At 37.7% G+C, this 21,768-nt stretch overlaps 1 protein-coding gene across 11 annotated transcripts in view; it reads left to right on the plus strand.

Annotated features, from left to right (window-relative positions):
* Positions 1 to 21,768, plus strand: part of LOC140731227 (rap guanine nucleotide exchange factor 1-like) — a 173,911-nt gene that overhangs the window by 125,327 nt on the left and 26,816 nt on the right. For 4 of the 11 annotated variants that reach the window (XM_073052724.1, XM_073052725.1, XM_073052727.1 and 1 more), the window contains 4 exons: positions 9,366 to 9,458; positions 11,791 to 11,814; positions 12,077 to 12,168; positions 13,622 to 13,730. In XM_073052724.1, the coding sequence (XP_072908825.1) occupies positions 9,366 to 9,458; positions 11,791 to 11,814; positions 12,077 to 12,168; positions 13,622 to 13,730 (318 nt within the window). Of the gene's footprint in view, positions 1 to 1,070; positions 1,326 to 9,365; positions 9,459 to 11,790; positions 11,815 to 12,076; positions 12,169 to 13,621; positions 13,731 to 21,768 lie in introns of all 11 variants that reach the window. The other 7 variants (XM_073052719.1, XM_073052722.1, XM_073052723.1 and 4 more) reach the window with 4 other exon arrangements.

Genomic DNA, 21,768 nt, shown 5'->3' on the forward strand with positions numbered 1-21,768 from the left:
CCATGATGGTGTGGGTTTCCTCCAGGTGCTCCAGTTTCCTTCCACAGTCCAAAGCCAGGCTACTAGGTTAATTGGTTACATGGATGTAATTGGGGGCTTGGGCTGGAAGGGCCTGTTACTGGCTGTATCTCTAGTCCCAGGTCTTGACAATGAGTTCAACAAATTTTACATAACTGGGCTTATTGGTTTCTGTCTGAACTGACATCAAACTACAATATTAACTCAATTCTTCTCTCTCCACAGATGCTGCCTGACCCACTGGCTATGTCTAGTATTGGCAGTGTTTAGTTTCTCAAAACTCTAGCTTTTCTTTCTTCCTTCTCTCCATTCTCATTCATTTTCTGTTTAGATCTCCTCCAGACAGATTATCTGTGATTTATAGCCTTCACCATCTTCTCAATCCTTGATGACTTGTCACTTGGCTATCACACAAACATATTTAGTTTCCAACTTACTATCAAAAGATAATCACACTGAAATATTAACCTTTTTTCCTCTTTGCAGGTGCTGATCTGAGTGCTTTCTATTTGTATTTCATTGCTACAATCTGTAAAGTTGCATGCAACCCCTGAGTTGCATGCAAGCTTTCTATGAGAAACTGTTTTTGAGTTTAAAAGTTACCTCATGATTCTTCATCAGAAAATTTAGAATATCATCTGAGTACACCAATCACTGTGCTTCAACATTTGATTTGAAATGATTATGATTAGTTTTGCTTTTAACTCTTGTCTGAAATTAAACCAGCATGCTTTTTACTTGATTGTTTCCTCTGCATTAACTTGGTGACTTGGTATCTAAACATACAACTACAGTCTAAGTATTGGTTTTGACTGAGAAAAATCCAGTCCACTGTATCTGAGGGAATGATGATTATTGAGGATGAGTACGGGGTAATGTAGTTAGAAAGGCCAGGTACATTGTGGGAGTTGGGGGGGGAGGAGGAGAGAGGTCTGTTGTAGGGGTTTACATCTCCTTAAAATGCATTTGGTTGACATGCATACATACTGTAGGTTTGCTAGATTTTATATGACCTTTGAACCTGCTTTTTCTCTTTCTTTCTGTCTCCTCAGTTCAAGTCGGTTTTTAGATCCTATTCGCAGGACTTTGTTCCTCACCATCATACCTCTGCATCTCCTTCTCTTTGCACTATTTCCTCCCACTTTCCAGTTGTGCATCAATCAAGGAGCTCCGATCTAACCTTGCCAGGCTCAGCAGGCATAGTGAAAGCTACGGAACTGCTGGACCGCTCTCATGACAATGCAAAGCCTGTTCCTGTCTGCCTTCCTCCTGCATCTGCTTTTCCCACCTCTCTCCAAACTACTTCGGTGAGAATTGCTTATGAATACTTCAGTGCTTTTCAAAATCTGCACTCTTTATCAAACATCTTAAATCTGAAATTGGCATAGAAGAACTGGGTTAATATCTTTATATTTATTCTCCAAATTAAAACTAAATGAACACTGCAGTTAAAGCATGCAATTATGCTTTCAGTTCGAATAAAATTATACTCCAGTGAAAATATTTTCGAAAAGGGTAGTTTCAAAATGTAACTCTGTGTTTATACCAAATGGACTGCTTGTAAGAAAAATAGCTTTAATGCTAATGATTTATTCTTTCAATAGTTATTTCATAAGTTTATACATCACTTGAGCAAACTTGTCAGGTAAGGTATCATTCAGGAAGAGCAATATTATCTGCTTGATCCAAGCAAACTATTTAAACAACTGGCTTTCACCAAGCATTCTTTGGTTCTGCACTTGATATTAGAGCTGTACTAAATCCTAAACATGAAATGTTATAAGTTCTAATAGTTCAGATTGTGATTAATACAATATGTACTGATGAGATAAAGTAGTTCAGAAAGGAAGTTCTAATGATAGAGTTTGTACATACTAGGAGGAAGAGTAATGAGAGCATAAAGAAATAATTGGTGGGAAATTAGTGAGCAAATCTAGTGAGAAGACAGAGGATTGGGAAGCTTTTAAAAACCTACAGAGAATAACTAGAAGATTTATTAGGAGAGAAAAGATGAAATATGAAAGCCAGCTGGCAAGCAATATCAAAGTGGATGGAAAAAGCTTTTTCAAGTATGTATAAATAATAGAGATGAGAGTGGCTATAAGACTGCTAGAAAATGAGGCCAGAGAAATAATAATGGAGGGCAAGGAGATGGCAGATGAACTAAATGAGTATTTTGCATCAGTCTTCACCGTGGGAGACACTAGCAGTGTGCCAAATGTTGAAGAGTGTGAACTGAATTGAATTGACTTTATTTCTTACATCCTTCACATACAGGAGTAAATGGAAGGGCCAAATGGCCTAATTCTGCTCCTAAGTCTTATGGTCTAATAAAGGATAAGGAGATGAGAAATGCTTCAGGGTTATTTGTTCTGTGTAAAACTGTAAAATTAAAGTCGAGGAACTAGAAGCAGTACTTGCAATGAAGGATAATGTTGCAGCTTAATAGTTTGATTTAGACTAGCGATTTAAATAAACCTGTCTACAAAACTCCAAGGCAGTAGGATATAGCTTGAGTTATCCTGGTGACCCCTGAGCTATTTTGTTTCAAATAAACTATTCAAAATGAGTGTGAAAGACTTTAGGTTCATTTGTTGTAGCACCCCTTTTGGGTACAGTATTGCACTTTAATAGGAATGTACTTAATCTAAGGGAAATAAACTTTTACTTGGTCTTGAGTATGTGAAATAAGTGAAAATGTGCATGTCAACAAATGAAGCAAAGCTTTGATTCTGCTAGTGTCACTTTTTAAATGAAAATTTCCAAAGCACTAAAAGAGGTATGGCAAACAGCAGGTGATAGAGGGCTGGTGATAAAAGAATTTGTTCATCTGGTTAATTACAACAAAGATCTAAAAAACATTAATTATTGAGGCAGTGAAGGTATGTATGATGCAGAGCAATGGTGAAATTAAAAACAGAATTGTGGGAAGTGAGATCCAGAATGCTGCCAGAACTGATGCAGAGATCAGTGAAGTTAGGAAGGAAGCAGTTGGACTGGTGGACTAGCTTAACATTGAGGTATTGTCAAAGGGAGCTAGTGTGGGTCAGAAGTGAAAGCACGGAAAGCTGAACAAATCTGAGAACAGTTTAGTTTGGAGCACTAATTTGAGTTTTAGATGAGCATAAGTTTTTGTACAGAAAATGTTTGAGTTGAAGTCCTGTAGAGATGAGCTGAGGACAGTGTCAAGTGATATTACAAATGGTGCACAAAGCAATTTTCATGATGGAATAGATGTCAATGAAAATGACTGACAGTTCAGTTTCAGGTAATTTCTTGATTATAGGAGTAAGCCTTCTACCATTACAAATCCCTCAACAAAACATTGAGGTTAATGGTGTTTCTATGGTATTTGAGCTGTTTTTTAAATCTTTTTTTCAGTTTCACTGAATTCAGTGACTTTTAAATTTATGGATTCAAGTCAATTAGGATTCAAGTCAAACAGGATTCTCAAAAGAAATTGTAGGTAGATTGAATTTCATTGTTGCATTTCTTGGTAGACTTCCTGGAGGGGAGAAAGCTGTGAAAGTAGACTTAATGACTTATTTCTGAGCATTTAAAAATAGAGATTCTAAATAAAGATTAGATTATCTTTATTTGTCACATATATTGAAACGTACCGTGAATAGTGTCATTTGTATCAACAACCAAGAGATTGAAGATGTTCTGGGGGCCTACAAGCATTGCCATGCTTCCAACTCCAATGTAATATGCCCACAACTTGCTGACAGGGTCCAGTGCTTGTTTGGAATGTGGGAGGAAACTGGAGTACCTGCGAAAAACACACATGGCCATGGGGAGAATGTGAACACTCCTTACAGACAGCAATGGGAACTGAATCCCAATCTTCCAACTTCTGGCACAGTAAAGCATTACACTTACTGCTTCGCTACCATGCCATTTACTTTGACTTCCATGCAAGCTCAATTAAATGTAGAAGTGAGGGACGTACATTTTAAATCCAGTCTTGCTTGGGTGAATTGAAAAATAAAATTGCCTCTATCGATGGAAAAGAACCTGTTCTTTCAAAATACTACATATTTTTCAGAAGCAATGTTCTTTTCCCTCTTTCAACCACCTACCACCCCTCACCATATGTTAATTGCACATGTCTATTGAATCATCCAAACATTTGCTTTTCTATAATACTATAGAAAAAATTATGTTCACCTTGCCCAAAGGTTTTTTTTTGCAGATGCTCCATAAGCACCTTCCGTGGATGTGATCTCACACTACTGAGCTGATCCCTATCTAGGCTATAATGGGCCAGATTTTGTTAGCTTGCTTGTTGTCTGCAGTGGGTCAGATGCAGGGGCTCTTCCACACAGATGCATTGCAATTTGGAGCTCAGCAGCAAAGGTGGCCCTGCTTCAAATTCTTTTGACAAGTGATGAAGTTGTGATCAAGTGATGGAAGTTTCAGTTGATTTACTTTAATGAAAATTCAATTTTTTATATTTAAAACAATTTATTAAATAAAATAATTAACAAAGCAACATCCATGTTTTAAAAAAACTTATCTCGTTCCATGTGCCATATTATTTCATTGTCCTATATCCCACACTGTGGTGTTGGGTTCCTTTCCAGATGTAACTGAGAGTCAATTTTATTTTTTTTATCCTCCTGTTCAAGGCTGGATTTAAAATGTACCACTGCAAGTCTTCCACTTCCATGTTTAACTGTACATGTGTAGAAGTGAAAGAGTCATACAGCACAGAAATGGACCCTTCCTTCTGATGTCCATGTGGGCTGAAATGCTGTCCCATTTTCTTTGATTTGGCCCATATTCTGTATTGCTCTTTGATCCAAGGACTTCCCTTTAGAACAGAGACGAGGAATTTCTTTAAGAATTTATTGCCATAGATGACTGTGGAGTCCAAGTAATTGGGTATATTTAAAATGGAAGTCGATAGCTTCTTGATTAGGAATTGTATCAAAGGTTACAGGGAGAAAGCAGGAGAATGTGGTTGAGGGGTAATAAATCAGCCGTGACTGAATGGCAGAGAAGACTTGATGGACTGAATAGTCTAATTCTACTCCTACATGTGTCTCATGGTCTTCTTTATATACCTGTCAATGCTTTATTAATGCAGTTTTGTACCTGCTTTTGTCAGTTTTTTTGTGGCAATTTGTTTCATATACCCAGTACACTTTATGTGGGACAAACATGGTCCTTGGATCTTCTTTAAATGCTTTCCCTCTCACCTCAAAGTTTCAGAATCCTTACCCTTGGAAAAAGACTCTCTTCCCCCTCTATGTTACTATGATCACCCTTGAGCCTCTTGTGCTCCAATTTGTTAAAAGTTCAAAATAAACTTGTTATCAAAGTATGTATATGTTACCATCTACTACCTTGAAATTAATTTTCTTCATGGGGGGGCAAAAAGAAACATGGAAAACTATACATAGACTGACTAATAACCAATGTGCAATAGAAGACAAATTGTGCAAATAAAATTATATTGAGAGCATGAGCTGTAAATAGTCCTTGATAGGAAGTCTGTAGATTGTAGAATCAGTTCAGAGTTGTGGTGTTTGAAGTTACTCATGCCAGTTCAAGAGTCTGTTGTAAGATAACTGTTCTAAGACGTGAGACATTTGTACTCCCTGCCAGATAGTAGTAGTGAGAAGAGGGCAAGGCCTGGCTGGTGGGAGTCTTTGATGGATGCTGCTTTCTTATGGCATGCAAATGTATTCAGTGATGGTAGAGCTTTGCTTATGATAGACTGGGTCATGTCTCCCATTTTCTGTAGCCCTTTCTGTTCCTGGACATTGGTGTTTCCATACCAATCTGTGATGCAACCAGTTAAGATACTCTGCACTGTGCATCTGTAAAAGTTTGTCAAAAGATTTTATTGATGTGCCAAATCAATGCAAGCTTCTAAGAAAGTAGAGATGCATTTGTGCTTTCTTTGTAATGACATTCACGTGCTGATCCCAGGACAGATCCTCTGAAATATTGATGCCAAAGAAAGAATTTGAAGCTGCTGACCCTCTCCATCTCTATTCCATTATGAGGACTAATTTTTGGATCTCTGGCTTCTTAATTCTGTTGTCAATAATCAGCTCTTTGGTTTTGTTTATGTTAAGTGAGTGCTGTTGTGACACCACTCAGCCAAATTTTAATCTCCTTCCTATATGCCACCCCCATTGATTTTGCCAACTGTGGTGTTGTCAGCAAACTTAAATATGGCATTGGAGCTGTAATTAGTGGTGATGTGAGTGTAGAGGAGATAAAATGGTGTCCTGCGTTAACCTGTTGTGATGGTAGGCAAATTGGAGCAGATCCAGGCCACTCCTCAGGCAGGACTGATATGTTTCATGACCAACCTCTCAAAGCACTTCATCACATTGGGTGTAACTGCATCTGGACATCAGTTATTGAGGCAGGTTTATCATATTTTTCTTGGGTATTGGTCTGGTCGAAGCCTGCTTGAAGCATATGGGTACTTCAGACTGTTGAAGCAAGAGGGTGAAGATATCTCTAAAAATTCCAGCCAGTTGTTAGGTCCTCAGTACTCTGCCAAGTACATCATCTTGGCCAGATGCTTTCCTTGGATTCACCCTTGTGGAAGATGCTCTCATATAGGCCTCAGACTGAGCTCATGGTATTATCAAGAACTATGGGAGTTCATGAAGGTGCTTCTATATTTTGTTGATCAAAATAAGCATTGAGCTCAAGATTTTATGCCATTTATGTTACATAGTTCATATGTACATAGAATGTATATGTAACATGTATATGTTACATAGAATCAAGAACTAAAGGGCAAATATTTAAGGGGAGATGAGGACATTCAGGTCATGCCACAATTGTCAAGCATTCCTCTGTGATTCAAGTTTAGTCAGAATTTGCTACATTGCAAGTGAGATGGCCTTCTGGATGGACCTTTTGTACTTTACTGGATCACCAGTCCTAAATAACACCAATTTAGTCAGTGGATCTCTTGGTTCATCCAGGGCTTCTGGTTGTGGAGGACTCTGAAATATTTTTGTGGAGACTCACCTGTCCATGCTTGTCTTGATAAAAGTCCGTGAGAACCATGGCATATTCATTGAAATCATCTGAGTCCATTAACATGGCCCAGTCCACTGACTCAAAGTAGTCCTATAGCCTTTCTTTTGCCTCCTGTGACCATCTTTGCTGTCTTTACCTCTAGTGCCTTGCTCTTTAGTCTTTGCCTATATGTAGATAGATTGAGAAAAGCCAGATGGTGAGATTTCCTGAAATACGGCTGAGTGACAGAATGATAGGCATTGTTGATGGTAGTGTAGCATTGATTGAGTGTGTTGGATCCTCTGGTGCTGCAGGTGATATGCTGGTGGTAGTTTGGCAGAGATTTCTTCAAGCTTGTCTGAATGAAGTTCTTGGCAAGAATGTGAAATGCCTCAGTTTCTTGTTTATCAAGGCAGTCATGACAGATGTCAAGTGCTAAGCTGTAGTCAGGATCATTCATTGTGGTGAACTGTGTTAAGAGTGGTCAACACAATAATTAGATGTACTTGGTCAGGAGAACAAGAGTGAGACAAGATCACTACATCTGAGCACCATGATGAGTTTATCATGAAGCAGACCCTGCTACCTCTGCCCTTTCCTGATGCCACTGTCTGCTGCATCCAGTGAACTGAGAGCAAGATCAGGAGTGTTAGTGGTGAACCATGTCTCATTGAAACGGACAATGTAGCAATCCCTCATTTCCCTTCAGTATATCAATCTTGCTCTTAGGCCCTGTGTCTTACACTCCAGCAAGAGATCAATCCCAGCCTATCCAACGTGTTGTAACTAAAGCCCACTATTCCAAGCAATGTGTTGGTAAATATCTTCCCCTCTACCCCTCCCCCTCTCCCTCTCCCCCTCTCTGCACCGCCAGTCTTTTTGCAGTGTGACAACTGTCCTGAAGTTACTGTAGTTTCTATGGGTGAATACTGCTAGGTTCCATCAGAACTGTTCACAACAGCCCACATGACTCTTACGACCTGCTAATATTGAGGCATTTTTCTTGAAATTTATGTTGAACTGGTCCTTGTATCACCGTCATTGATATCTTAACTCTGTATGCTAATAGTTTTATTATCTGTGACTGATTTTAAGTATAATTTTTATAAAGCAGAACAAGAATTAACTTCCCACCTATTGCAGTTTATTAATCAAAATTAACATTTCTGTAAGACATGGGGTCAGCTAAATGTAATAGCAAGTCTATTGTGATAAGTTGTATAGACGGCTAAAAACCTGGTGTATGAGTTCTGTCCCATGATGTGGGCAATTGTCTTTAACTTACTGATTCAGGTATAGAGTTGGATGTGAAGTATGAACATTAAAAATGTTTACTTTTGTCTTTTATCTTGTCACCTAATCTTAGTGATTCAACTTCCAGGGTTCACATTTGTTCATTATGCTGTAGTGTTGCCCCATGTTACTGTATTAATAACAAAATATCTCCATTTGGTAATTTGGTTTGACATTTTATCCATGTGATATTTCTAGAATAGAAATCAGCCCTTTTTCTGGAAAGGGGAATAAAACTCTTTGAAAACTACCATGTGAATTTTGTGGTGTGTAAATTTTATTTGAGATTGATTACAGGACATTTAACATTAGCATTCAAATCTATAATACATTTTGGATATGATTTCGATGAGCCCTATGTTAAAATTATAAGGACTTGGAAAAATTACTACGTTATGCCAAATATCAGTTATCTTTGATTGGTATTAAACTTTGATATCAGTGAGACTTGCTTTATTTGGTTTAACTATTGCTTGTATACTTGTGGAAATGAGCATACCTAATCTAGTTAGAAATAATACTTAGACACTAATATAATCTGATGAAACAATATTCTGAAATTGTAGGTTAACAAGTTATCTTGTGTCTCTTCATCAGAACATTAAATACGGGTATATGTAGATGGTTTTGAAAAGTGATTCTCACACTCTTTGTGCATATGTGAATCACTGCAAGCAAGGGAGAGGCAAAAAAAGGAAATAACTCATTTCTGATGCAAATGTTTTGGCGTGTGATGGATTTGCTGGTGCCCAACTAACATGCCAAAGTTAGTTGTGCACCAGCAAATGCATTGCTTGGCTGTTTTGTTCTCCCAAGTGAATTAAGCTGCACATCATTAAAATCATGATAAATATGTGAGCAGCAGGTGAGCTAAACACTGTAGAAACACATTTTAAGTGCGCTTGGGAACAAAAGGAGTTGAATAAATATGCGATATTGAGCTCAAGATCAGTGAGTTATGAGGCTTGCTTACACTTTGAATATTGCCATGAGTTTTAAGAATTGTGAACAGAAGTGGGAGTGAATATCTTGAGACCTTATGGTCTTCTCTCCTGTAGAGCGAGAGCAATAGTGAGGATGCTGGTGAGGGTGAATACGTTAATCTGTATTCATCCAGCCAAACCAATGGAGACCTCTCTCACCCTGAAGCAGTAAGTAGCATCTGAAGCATGGTGCTTGGCTGTAGAGAAAAGCATGTTGGAATGGTTTTCTATTGTGCTGCTTATTTCATTGTGCTTTAAAACTCATTATTAATAAAATTAACACCCCAACCAACTATCCACTGTGTAGTCTTGTATATGTCCCACTGAGAAGGTGGGATATCACATAAAAAGCTACAAAACCAATTAGTGGTACAGCTAAGATGTGTAGCTTTCTCCAAGAAAACTCTTAATTGGCATTTCTACCATTGATAGTTGTCTGAAATAAGACATGGGTCAACTTCCTTAACTAGTTAAGAGTTTTCAAAATATTTGATCCAGTTCCTTTTGTTAAGCTAGCTTGCATCCTCAAGGTGTACTGACCTGTATCCATCTTTAAACTCTAAACAATTTTACTAGTTCCAATTCCAGGTATATAACATCAGTGCATCTAGAATATCCTTGTTTAGACTTGCAGGGGAAAAAATTCAACGGTCTTATGCCAACCATGACATTGTGGTATTAGTCTAACACTAAGCTTCTTGTTGCTTTGCTCGTTTTATGTATGAGGTACATGGAAGAAAAGGGTGACTTCACCTTTATCTTAACCCACACATCTTTCCTTGTGTTTTTTAACCTACACTAACTCAGTTAAGCAATACTTCTATGAAAGCTTTCATTTTCTGGGGTTCATCTTTTCCTATCTCAGTAGTTTTTGCTTACCCAACATCTGAGTCATGACATTCCTTTAATTTGCTCTCTTGTTCATCTCTTGCTTCACTTATTGGCCTCTTGTCAAAACCCTATGATAGAATTCTTTCCCCAGACAACTTGATCTTTGAACCCATCTTTCTTTAGTGTGCTCTCTAAATCTGCCTTTTATGACTAAGCTTTAATAACTTTGGAGTAAAATGTCCCAGTGCTCTTTGCTAGTGCTATTAAAAATCAGAAGGCATTGTACAAGTATTAGTTGCTTTGCCTCTCTTTTGCTTGTCACTTCTAATCAAGTTGTAATAAGAAGTACATGTCTGTTACATTAGTATCCAACATAGTTTTAAGCTGAAAAATCATCTTGCATTGCATTATTTGGACATTTAGACAGAATTTACTTTGCTCTCTCGATGAGCATGCAGGTATGGCACACAGTTTAATTTCTGCATCAAGTTCAGCTGTATGCAAAATACTGAAATGCTTTTTAGTACTCCAGTTATTGATCAAAGTTGTAGTTTAGAAATCTGTGGTTGTTGGTCATGGTGTAGCTTTTAGTTTCTAATACATATGCCTTTAACGTACTTCATACTGCTATACATGTAACTGCTTGCATGGAGAATGGCTATTGGTTTTCAGAATACTTTCAAATGGCTGCAGTCATGAAAATGGATTGATTTTGCTTTTTACTCTAACCTTTTTGCATGATTTTGAGGAAATATATAAACCTTTGAAGAATAGTAAACATGTAACTAGTTGTCAGTTACTTGTCTGAAAAGGATAATCCATTATTTTTTTCTTAAAATTTATACTTAAAACTAACCACAGGTTTCTCCATTTTGTTAATCATTGCTTTTCTTTGAACATGCATCACATTAATCTTGAATGAAACGTATTTAATACCTGTTGAGATTGGGAGACAAAATAATCACTCAGTAAATTTTAGATAATTGACCGGTTGCATTTTTTTCAAAGCGCTTATGGCCCTTTGGAAACACTTCACTTTTATTAGAGCTTTGGATAAAATGCTCTCGCCCTGCAGTTTGAGAGTCCAAGGCGTGTTTATGCTTGTATGTGGTAACGGAAGGCATAAAATTTAATGCTACAGAAGTTAAATAAGTATTTTAAACCCTTCACTACCCAGTAGACTATTCAGCAGTAAATTTAATGCCTCTCACATTAGTGGCTGCTGCTACTACTACACTAATTCCTGAAAACTATTTTGGGTAATAAATATCTCTTGGCACTCATGCAAGTACTGACTGTAACAGTTTCCAAAAGTAGCTTTCTGCAGATTTTTGTAATACTTTAAAAAAATAATACAGAGCCATGAAATTAATCTAAATATATTGCGTTTTAAGGGGTATCAACTGAATATTTGCCAAATCTGCTAAAGGTGCATCTTGATTCACATGAAATAATCCATAGGATATTACTTTCCATACTTCAATGTTTGATAATTTAATGGTTCTGTACACTTTTTTCTAGTTTGTAATATTCAGTACTGGATTTTTGCAGATCATATTTTTGGATATTTTACAGTAGCCAATTGATATTTAGCACTTAGAGTTTAATATTTACTGGGGAAAAACAACCCAGTGTTCGTCATTTTTATTCTTTTTTTCTGGCTATTCAGGAAATACCGATGTGTGCTGATACTGTAAGTGATTCCATCTTTAACTTTTGTCTTATATTACACTAGTTCAACTGCTCGGCAGCTTTTAGCACATTTTTAGACGGTGTTATCATCAATGGTAGATAATACTTAAGAATGTCTATTTGCAATGTATTAGGAAAGCTGTAGATGATTGAGACTGTGTCTAATTTAAATTAAAAGTGTGCTGCTGGTCTGTGAGCAAATGTAATTCCTAGTATTTTTTTCTTCCCCAAAACATTACATAATCAAGTTAATTTCATTCCAGGAGCCTGTAGACTCTCCTAATGAAGAAGAGCTCCTTCACAATGATTTTTCAAAATCAACTAATGTAAAGGAAAACCAAGATAGAAGTGACAGGTGGGATTGAAGATTTACAAGCTTATACCACTCCTAATCAAAACAAGATCTTGTCTGTGACATTCTTCTGATTTTTTTTTTATATAAGACAAATGGGGAATGGATAGAGAGAGAGAAGGGAGACATTCTCTTCTGCCATGATGATGTCACATTCAGGTTGGAGGAACAACACTTCAGATTCCATTTAGGTAACCTCCAATTCATAGATAGAAACATGGAAGCAAAGAAACATAGAAAACCTTCAGCACAATACAGGCCCTTCAGCCCTCAATGCTGTGCAGAAAATGTACTTATTTTAGAAATGACCTAGGGTTACCCATAGTCTTCTATTTTTCTAAGCTCCATGTATCTATCCAGGAGCCTCTTAAAAGACCTTATTGTATCGGCCTTCATCACAGTCACCGGCAGCCCATTCCACGCACTCACTACTCTCTGAGTTTAAAAATAAAACTTAACCCTGACATCCCTTCTGTACCTACTTCCAGGCACCTTAAAACTGTGCCCTCTCATGCTAGCCATTTTAGGGCTGGGAAAAAGCCTCTGACTATCCACACGATCAATGTCTGTCATTGTTTTATACATCTCTATCAGGTGACCTCTCCTCCTCCGTTTCTCCAAGGCATGAATATTAATTTATTTAACCTCTGGTAATTTTCCACCATCTCCCTTCTCTTTTTTTCCTTTTCCATTCTCCATTCAGGTTCCCCTCTTACCCCTTCTCATCACCCTCCCATCACCTCCCACTGGTGCCCCTCCTCCCTTTCTTCATGGTCCATTTTCCTCTCCTATATGGTTTCTCTTCTTCAGCCTCTTCCACCTATCACCTCCCAGCTTCTTTCTTCATTCCCCCCCCCACCATCCCCCTCACTAAGTTTCACCTATCACATGCCAACTTGTATTCCCTATCCTTCCCACCTTCTTAATCCAGTTTTTGCCCCCTTGCCTTCCAGTCCTGATGAAGGTTCTCATCCTGAAATGTTGACTGTTTATTTTCCTTCATACATGTTGCTTAATTTGCTAAATTTCTCCAAGTCCAGAACAGTTGCTGTGTGATTCAATACTTGTAAGAAACTGTCTCACAAAGCTTCAAACCCCATTAAGTTGAAAGTAAACTAAGCACCAAGTCATGTCCTTGAAAGATGGTGATTGTATGACATTTACGATACAGCTTTATCACAGTGTTGCAACTGTAAACAAGATTGAGCATTCAATTCTTCCATATTACCATTTTAGGATATTATAGGGGAGTAACATCTCAACTAATTTCTTATCAGTAGCATAAAAGATAAACTATTCTCACTAGAATTGTGTATATTTAGTTATCAAATTCATTGCATTTTGCTTCTGAAATAAACTGAACAATATCCTGGTTTATACTTCTGCCTTATTTTTATGGTGCTTGGAATTGCCCTGTTAATATCCCCATTGAATATTTTTGTATTGTTTGTCTCAGGCGAACAGATGCACAGAATTTATCTGACTTGGATCAAAATGATGAAACGGATGAATTATCCCTCATAAATCATGATGAAATTATGGCTCAATTAACACTGAAACAAGAGGTAATGTATACTTTAGCATAGTAGTTGATAACTGACACAAAACTGTGAATGGAGAAATTCCCCTGTTGTATCTGTTGAGGGATCATAGTATAATTGAATGTTATGGGGAGATGGATTGAAGTCTTTAGCTGGGTAGAGGAAAGTATATGAATGTACCTTGCTGATTCTCTTCGATGGTCTCACTTAATTGAATTGAATTGAATTTCAGTTTATTGTCATTTAGAAACCACAACTGCAAAGCAGTTAAAAAATGAGACAACATTCCTCCAGAATGATATCACAAAATAGACTACACCAGAAAATCCACATAACGTTTGGCAATCCCCAAATCCAGAGGCCAGAGAGGCTGCTGCGTATTAATATCGTGCTACCATCTTAGCGCGTTCCCTGGAAAAGAGCTCCAAACCCACCAGACAAAACGACTATCCAGGCACACCAAGTCAGGAGACCAACTCAACTACCCAACAAATCAAAAACTAAAGCTACAAGACCTACACAAAACCACATAGTTACAACAGTGCAAACAATACCATAATTGATAAAAAAAAACAGACCATGGGCACAGTAAAAAATAGTCCAAAGATGTTAAAAGATTATAAGTTCAAAAGAAACCACCGCACAGTTTCCACAAGTCCTCAGGGTCCCAATAGTGCCGTCATCCCAAGCAGGCGGCAGTAGGGAATACCCCCGCTAAGGACTTCCACGGCGCCACTGGACTCAGCCTCGCAGACGCAGCACACAATGAAACTGCTGCCGGACCCAGCTTCACAGTGAAAGCGCCCCGACCGTGGCGGACTCAGAGTCTGTTGAACTTCCGAGCCTCTGACCATCCCCTCCGGCACAGCCTCTCTGAGCACCATCCTCTGCTGAGTGCACTATGACACCTCCGCCACCAACCATCAGCAACGCGACCCCGAGGACTGGGGGCTTGTTCTTCCCAGCAGAGACCCAGACCTCACAACAACAGCAGCAACAAAGAAGGCCTTCCTGGAGATTTCTAGATGTTCCTCCATGCTCCCACATCCGTTTTTCATCAGATTAGGATTGTGCATGGCACCCTGCTTGACAAATAATAGATATCAACTCCGGAGAGGCAGCTACAAACTGCGTCGCGCCGCCATCTTGAAAGGATGGTCCTATTAAGAGGTCCATGGCAGACCTTGAGCCACTGATATGCAGTAAAGATGTTTGTTCAATAATCCCAGCCTGGTTTCCTTGGATGCTTTGATTGTATATCCACGTAATGGAGCACAATCCCAATTTCGGTCTCCTGAGCTACTGTTGTAGTATAAAGCAGTTCGAATTAAAGAAAGCTGGACCGGTAATGGTGTAGTGATGTTGGGGAATGAAACCAAACTGAATTGAAATCAAGCCAGAGTCCCATATTGGCAATTAGTTTATTGGGTGTATTAGTGTCAGTTCCATTGAAGCCAACTTTTTATTTTGTCTCCAAGGAACCCTTAAAATATGATGTAATTAGCAATGCAAAAACAACTTGTATTACAAATATACAATATAACTTGTTAAATCTGTATTGTCATAATTCAAATATTTTTAAGTTAATTTGGAGATACTAAGTAGCTCAAAATCTGGTACTAAAATTGCAGGACTAACAAGGTCTTTATAAACCGTATTTGGTATGTATCTTATGCTATCAAACACAAAAACCTTAGAACTTTTGGAATTTTAATTGAGGAGACTGTAGGTGGGTGACTTGATATCAACTTAATTTAAAAAAGACTAGATTAAAAATATTAGCTGATTTAAAAAAAAATAACATAACAGTGGATCTCAAACATAAACTGGTTGGCCACTTTACTAGGTACACCTGTACACCTGCTCATAATGCAAATATCTAATCAGCCAATCATGTGGCAGCAACTGAATGCATAAAAGCATGGATACGATCACGAGGTTCAGTTGTCGTTTAGTTCAAGCATCAAAATGGGAAAGAAATGTGATCTAAGTATCTTTAACTGTGGAATGATTGGTGCCAGATGGGGTGGTTTCAGTATCAGAAATTGCTGATTTCCTGAGATTTTTACGCACAACAGTCTAGAATTTACGGAGAATGTCATTTTACTTCTGGGGCGGCCTATGGAACGGTGATCTCAGGCAACAGAGCTTGATGAATATGATTAAATATTCCTGTTTCAGCCTGATACAGCTGAGAATCACAACTGCTTCCAAGTTCTGTACAGTTAATAAAGATGTCTTAATGTGACTGAATAAACTATCGCTGGTTAAAACCAATGGAAACAATGCTGATTGTGGTTGTACTTCTTGCCGGATTCCACATAGGAAACATGGCTGCAGGTCAGGGATACAAGTGCATTTAAGGAAACAGGGTTTTAGACCCCCTGTATAGATCATCTTGCTGGCAAATGTACATTCTGTAGTAAATAAAAAAAGATCTCAGAGCTAGGGTGCTGTATAGAGAGTCATTAGGACTGCAGGATGGATGCTGCATGGCAGGGCAGATTTTAGAAGACTATAAGAGTATCGCACACACACCTTTCTGTCTATTGTGTTTACATATATATCAGTTTGCGATCACATTGATGCGCATGCTCTGCACGCATAGCATATTGTGTGATTGTATTTTCAGGAGTATCGGTGATAGCAAAATGTCTCGCCAGTGTTGCAACAGCCGCAATACTTTCTGTTATACTTGTGGCGAGCAAACGCTTAAATCTCAAAGATGGAGCATGACTCCTCTTATTTAGAAAGCCTATGAGCTCTACTTTGGTTGTAAAATTGGCGCAACAAATGTGAGGAGCTCAGGCTGTCGATCTTAGGAGTTTGGCTCAAAGGTACTTGGAAGTCAATGCTGTTCACTGTCCCAATGATATGGTGAGATCAGAAGGATCATGTGACAGACAACTTCTTCTGTCTGACCAGTGTGTCTGGTTTCTCTGCTAAAAACAAGAAATCCACTGAATACCCCCATCTCTCTTACACCCATGAGACCTGTGCAACATGGCAATAGTCTTTCAGTACCAAAGCCACCAGAGACATAGAGTCTAGAGGAGGCAGATGAAGATGCCATGATGCACAGGCCGGGAATGTAAAACATCACTGATAACGATACAGATTTTGAACCCTGTGTGTTGAGTGAGACCCATCTGATAACACAATCTGAGTTAAATGACCTGGTCGGAAACTTGGGTTTGTCAAAGGCAAAAACAGAATTACTAACTTCAAAACTGCAAAGATGGAATCTGCTGTCACCAGCACAAATATTTCTGTGAAGGATTTCAATATTTGAGACGAATGTTTCCAGAATTACTGATGTCAAGATTAAGGAAGACACTTTTTGTTGGGCCACAAATCAAACAGGTCATCGATGAGAGTCAATTCGATGAACTTCTAGTGAGACTAGAGAAAATAGCATAGAAAGCATTCAAGGATGTTGTCGAATATTTCCTTGCAACTACAGAGCACCAAACTACGTGCAGCTGGTTGACAACATGATTCAAGTATACAAAGCCATGAAGTGCAGCATCTCATGAAAGATTTATTTTCTGCATTCCTATTTAGATTTCTTCACGTCAAATCTTGACGCTGTCAGTGACAAGCTTGGTGAAAAGTTTCACCAGGATATTGCAGTCATGGAGGAACTGTTTCAGGGCAACTGGAATCCAATGGTGGCTGATTATTGTTGCACATTTAAGCAAGAAGCCTCAGACACTGAGTACAAATGAAAATCGTCAACAAAGCATTTTAGCTTAATTGAACTATTGCAAAGCATCAGCACTGAATATAACAATTAAATTTGTTGTATTCAATAAATGTTAATTTCTTGATTCTCCAAGTTTCTATGTGATACAAGTAATTTTAAATTATATTTATGTTCAGCTTCAAGCGGTCTATCATATCCAAAAAATTTTTTGAGGAAGCAACTTTCCAGTGTATTCAGAACTGATACAGAATGACTATTGACTGTGCAGCAAGTAGTCTCGACTTTTTATTGAAGAATTGATTGAGTTGTGACAGAAGCCATTTGATATCCAGCAACCGTCAAAAATCAAACACTTCATCATTTCTCAGTCTCTGTGCTCTAGTGAGTGGTGGGAGAAAGAAAAAATGTATTGGAAGGAGAGCACTGGAATCTACTGTATATGCAATAATTTTGAATGTAAAGCTGGAGTGAGGAGATTAATTGCTTAGTACAATGTTTCTTGCATTAAAACAAAATAGATTTGCTGATCATCCTAAATCAGAAATTAAATACGAAGTAGATTATACTGAAATGTGCAACCTGTTCCTCATGGTCGAGAATGGTAGTTTCCCAAGGGATATTTTACTTGTGGATTTGAAATTGGCCAGTGAGGTTGATCTTGGGGGTGGCCAGTTCTGCTGCATCTGGAATTGGATTTCTATAAGCACTGAGCCATTTTTATTCAGCAGTCTTGTCTCTAACACCCACCAAGTATACACTTGCCTGGAGTGCATCATCTGACAGCTCCTTAAACAAATCTGGCACATTTAGATCACTAATAGCAAATGGAAGACCTGCTCTCAGAAATGCTCTAACTGACACTGTGTCTTTCACCTGAAAAATTGACTCCTCTTTCGACAAGTCCCATCTGATGTTAAATATTTTGTCCTCTGTTTTTATTCCCAATACTTAATAAGCTGTTAAGAATGAATTTCTCTGCGATTCACTAACATGGAAAAGCTAAAAATAAGACAAAGCAAATAAAACCATTGTTCTATAATAATTAAAATGCAAAATATGTTAGTATTTTTGTAATTGGTAAAGTGAAATATGTTCAATTTTTTATTACTTGAAACGAGATAGTCTTATGTAACTTCCTATTTTACCTTTTCCCATCATGAAGTGAGACACTGTGCATTCTTCATTGTCAAAAGAATACTATTAATAAATGAAGATATGAAGATTTTAAAAAATCAGCCTTTTTCATATGGGACTTAGCTGTCATATGCTACCTTTACCACTTCCCACATTGCATGCAAGTTGTTTTCAGGTGCTTTGTTGTTCATAAGAAATTAAGTGTATGTGATTTTGGTCTAATTCAATCATTATTTCAAGAAGATAAATGCTATCCAAAAAAGTGCCAGATATATTGGAAATATTAAACTTCTACAAACAGGCTTTGCCAGCATCCTGTCTTGAGCAGTTTTGATTAAATAATTTTGATTAAATCATTTTCAAAATCAGAATCAAATTTATTATATGTCACGAAATTTGTTTTGCAGCAGCAGTATAGTGCAATACATAAAAAGTTACTTTAAGTAACAATGAGAAAATATGATAGTGCAAAAAGAAAGCAAAATAGTGAGGCAGGGTTCAATGGTTCATGGACTATTCAAAAATCTAATGGTGGAGGAGAAGAAGCTGTTCCTAAAACATTAAGTGTATGTCTTCAAGCTCCTGTACCTCCTCCCTGATGGTCGTTATGAGAATAGGACATGTCCTTGCTGGTGAGGGTCCTTTTTGATGGATGCTTTCATTTTTTTAAAAACCCTTATTGAGATTACTTCTAAAAATTTAACTTCAGTGGAGAGCTTCAATCCTAGAATATTTTTAAAGTTCAGAATTTGAGGATTAAGACATATTGCTTAATTAAAGGAGGAGGACCTTTTGTTAATCACAATGTTTATCTGTTCTTCCATTGATCATCACTAATTGAAATTCAAGCTTAATGACTTGTTTGGTGAAACAAGATCGATGCAGAAACAAGATCATGCAAACCGGAGAACATTCTGTGCTACCTGAAATGCTTTGTTATTTGTGGTTTGGCCTTGCAAGAAGAGAATGGCTGTAGGGGGAAACTGAGAGGTACAGGACAAAATCTTGGATGGTATACTTTGGTTGTGAATTAGTTTCTGGAAAACAAACACTAGTGATAAAGATAATGGGTTAGATGAATGAACCTTATGCCAGTGGTAGGGAAATTATTAGAGAACCTTTTGTACTTGCTGAAATCTGAAGAAACAATGCTAAAAGAACTCAATGTGTTAAATGGCATAAGTTGCATTTCGGTTGAGAACCCTTATCAAAATTGAGCAGGAAAGTCTCTGTTTATAACAGAACAAGGGATGGGTGGGGGAATTTTTGGCACATGGAACCAGTGGAGGATTGGCATTATGTGCAGGCATTTTAGATCCGGAGTTCTCAAACTTTTTAATGTCATGGCTCAATACCATTAAGCAAGGGGTCTGTGGAGCTCAGGTTGGGGACACATGGTTTAGATTAATATGATGATTGAAGCAGACAACATGGGACAAAAGCCCCACCCGCTTCTGTGCTGTATTATTATTATTCTATGGTCTGTTCTGTGCTGCTATTCCACGAGTTACTTTAATCAAATCCCTTTTGTACACCATGTCAATAGTGTTTGCATTGGTAATCCTATCAGTCTCTCTTGAAATATTTGATATCTCCCAAAGCTGCAACTCTGTGGCTTTCGCAAACCTTTATGCTTTCACTATAGATTTGATGTGGTTTTTGAGGAGCATGTAAAGAATATCATGGAGGAAACGAATATCTAACAAGGATGACATGAACAGAGCAAGCACAGATAGAGAAATAATGTGTGTGATCATGAAAAGGCACCGTAACTTCATTGGACATGTGACTAGGAAAGAGGAGTTAGAATACATGGTAATTATGGGAAAGATTGAAGGGAAGAAAGCAAGAGGAAGGCAAAGACAAATGATGATGGAGACAGCAGACAGAGAACTGGAAATGAATACCAATGAATTGATCCACTTGACCCGAAACAGGAGTGTGTGGGCCATGGCAGTCAAAGCTCAAACTGGGCCTGGCACCTGATGATGATGATAGATTTGATCCTTGTATCCTTCCTAACTAGTTGCTAGTCCAAAGGATACTCCCAGTCACGTACAGGCACACTAATTTTTTTTTCTAAATCTGCCTGAATTGATTCTATCCAAGGCATTCCTTCTCTCCAGCATCACTGTATTCTCTTCGATCAGCGTTGCTGTCCTTTTTCTTCCCTTTGCCATCTTTGCTGAATAAATGTAATCAGATATTTTAAACTGCCTCATTACTAACACATCATTATTCTGTATAATTGCATCTGCAGCTGTTCACCCTTGTTTACTAATTTTTATGTTTTATGTGTGCTCTGCAGCACTGTTGTGTCCTCTCTTTTGGGCCGATCCCTTGAGAAAATGTTCCATTTTGAGCTTTACTTCTTTTCCATCTCCTCCAATTCTTTGCTTGACTTTATTCTACTGTTAAAAGTGTTGAAATAACTAAAGCCATATCAAGTAGCACTTTTAAAATTGTCAAACACACCCGGTTAAATAACCCAAAAGTCAATATGCATTTTACTATGAACCTGACAAATGTTCCCTTCAGAACAATAATCAGCCCCTTTGTGCAGCTGTCTTTGCTGGATAGATTATTCTGTCATGTGTTCATGTATACCAACAATTAAATAACTTAAGCTATTTTTAATATTTCTGTATCTGATGACCAACAATGTTAACAAAATAAAGAAATGATAATTTTATTTCCAGGTTTTATTTCAAATGTTTTGAGAATGCTCAAATGATCAGATAGTTAAAGAGATTGATCTTTAATTACCTGATCATTTGAGAATCCTTAAAACATTTGTTTGAATTCTCATTCATCTTTATTCACTAAATAATCTGCAAATGAATGAGAAAATGTTAAATTTGTGATTTAATTTGTCAGTAAATTATTGACTTCTTTGCATCTTCAATGCCTTTTCACAATATTCACTTTAATCCATTGAAGTCTTTCCTCTACACTGATAAGAAGCAGTTCTGTTGTTTTCATGAAACTTTCCTCTGAGGTGGAAGTGCTGTTGGCAGTAAAATTACTATTCTTCCTGTAAACCCAAGCTTAAAACAAAATACTTATTTCTGCATATGGTGAATAAGGTTTATCACCACATCATTTTACTCATGCCATATTCTATGTTCCCGAACTGAATTTAGTTTAAAGTATTTGCAATTTGCAGGTATACTGAAGAATCAGCCACCTGTGTCATCAAAAAGATCGTTGATTGTTTCTCAT

Source organism: Hemitrygon akajei, chromosome 7, assembly GCF_048418815.1.
Source record: "Hemitrygon akajei chromosome 7, sHemAka1.3, whole genome shotgun sequence".
Taxonomy (NCBI): domain Eukaryota; kingdom Metazoa; phylum Chordata; class Chondrichthyes; order Myliobatiformes; family Dasyatidae; genus Hemitrygon; species Hemitrygon akajei.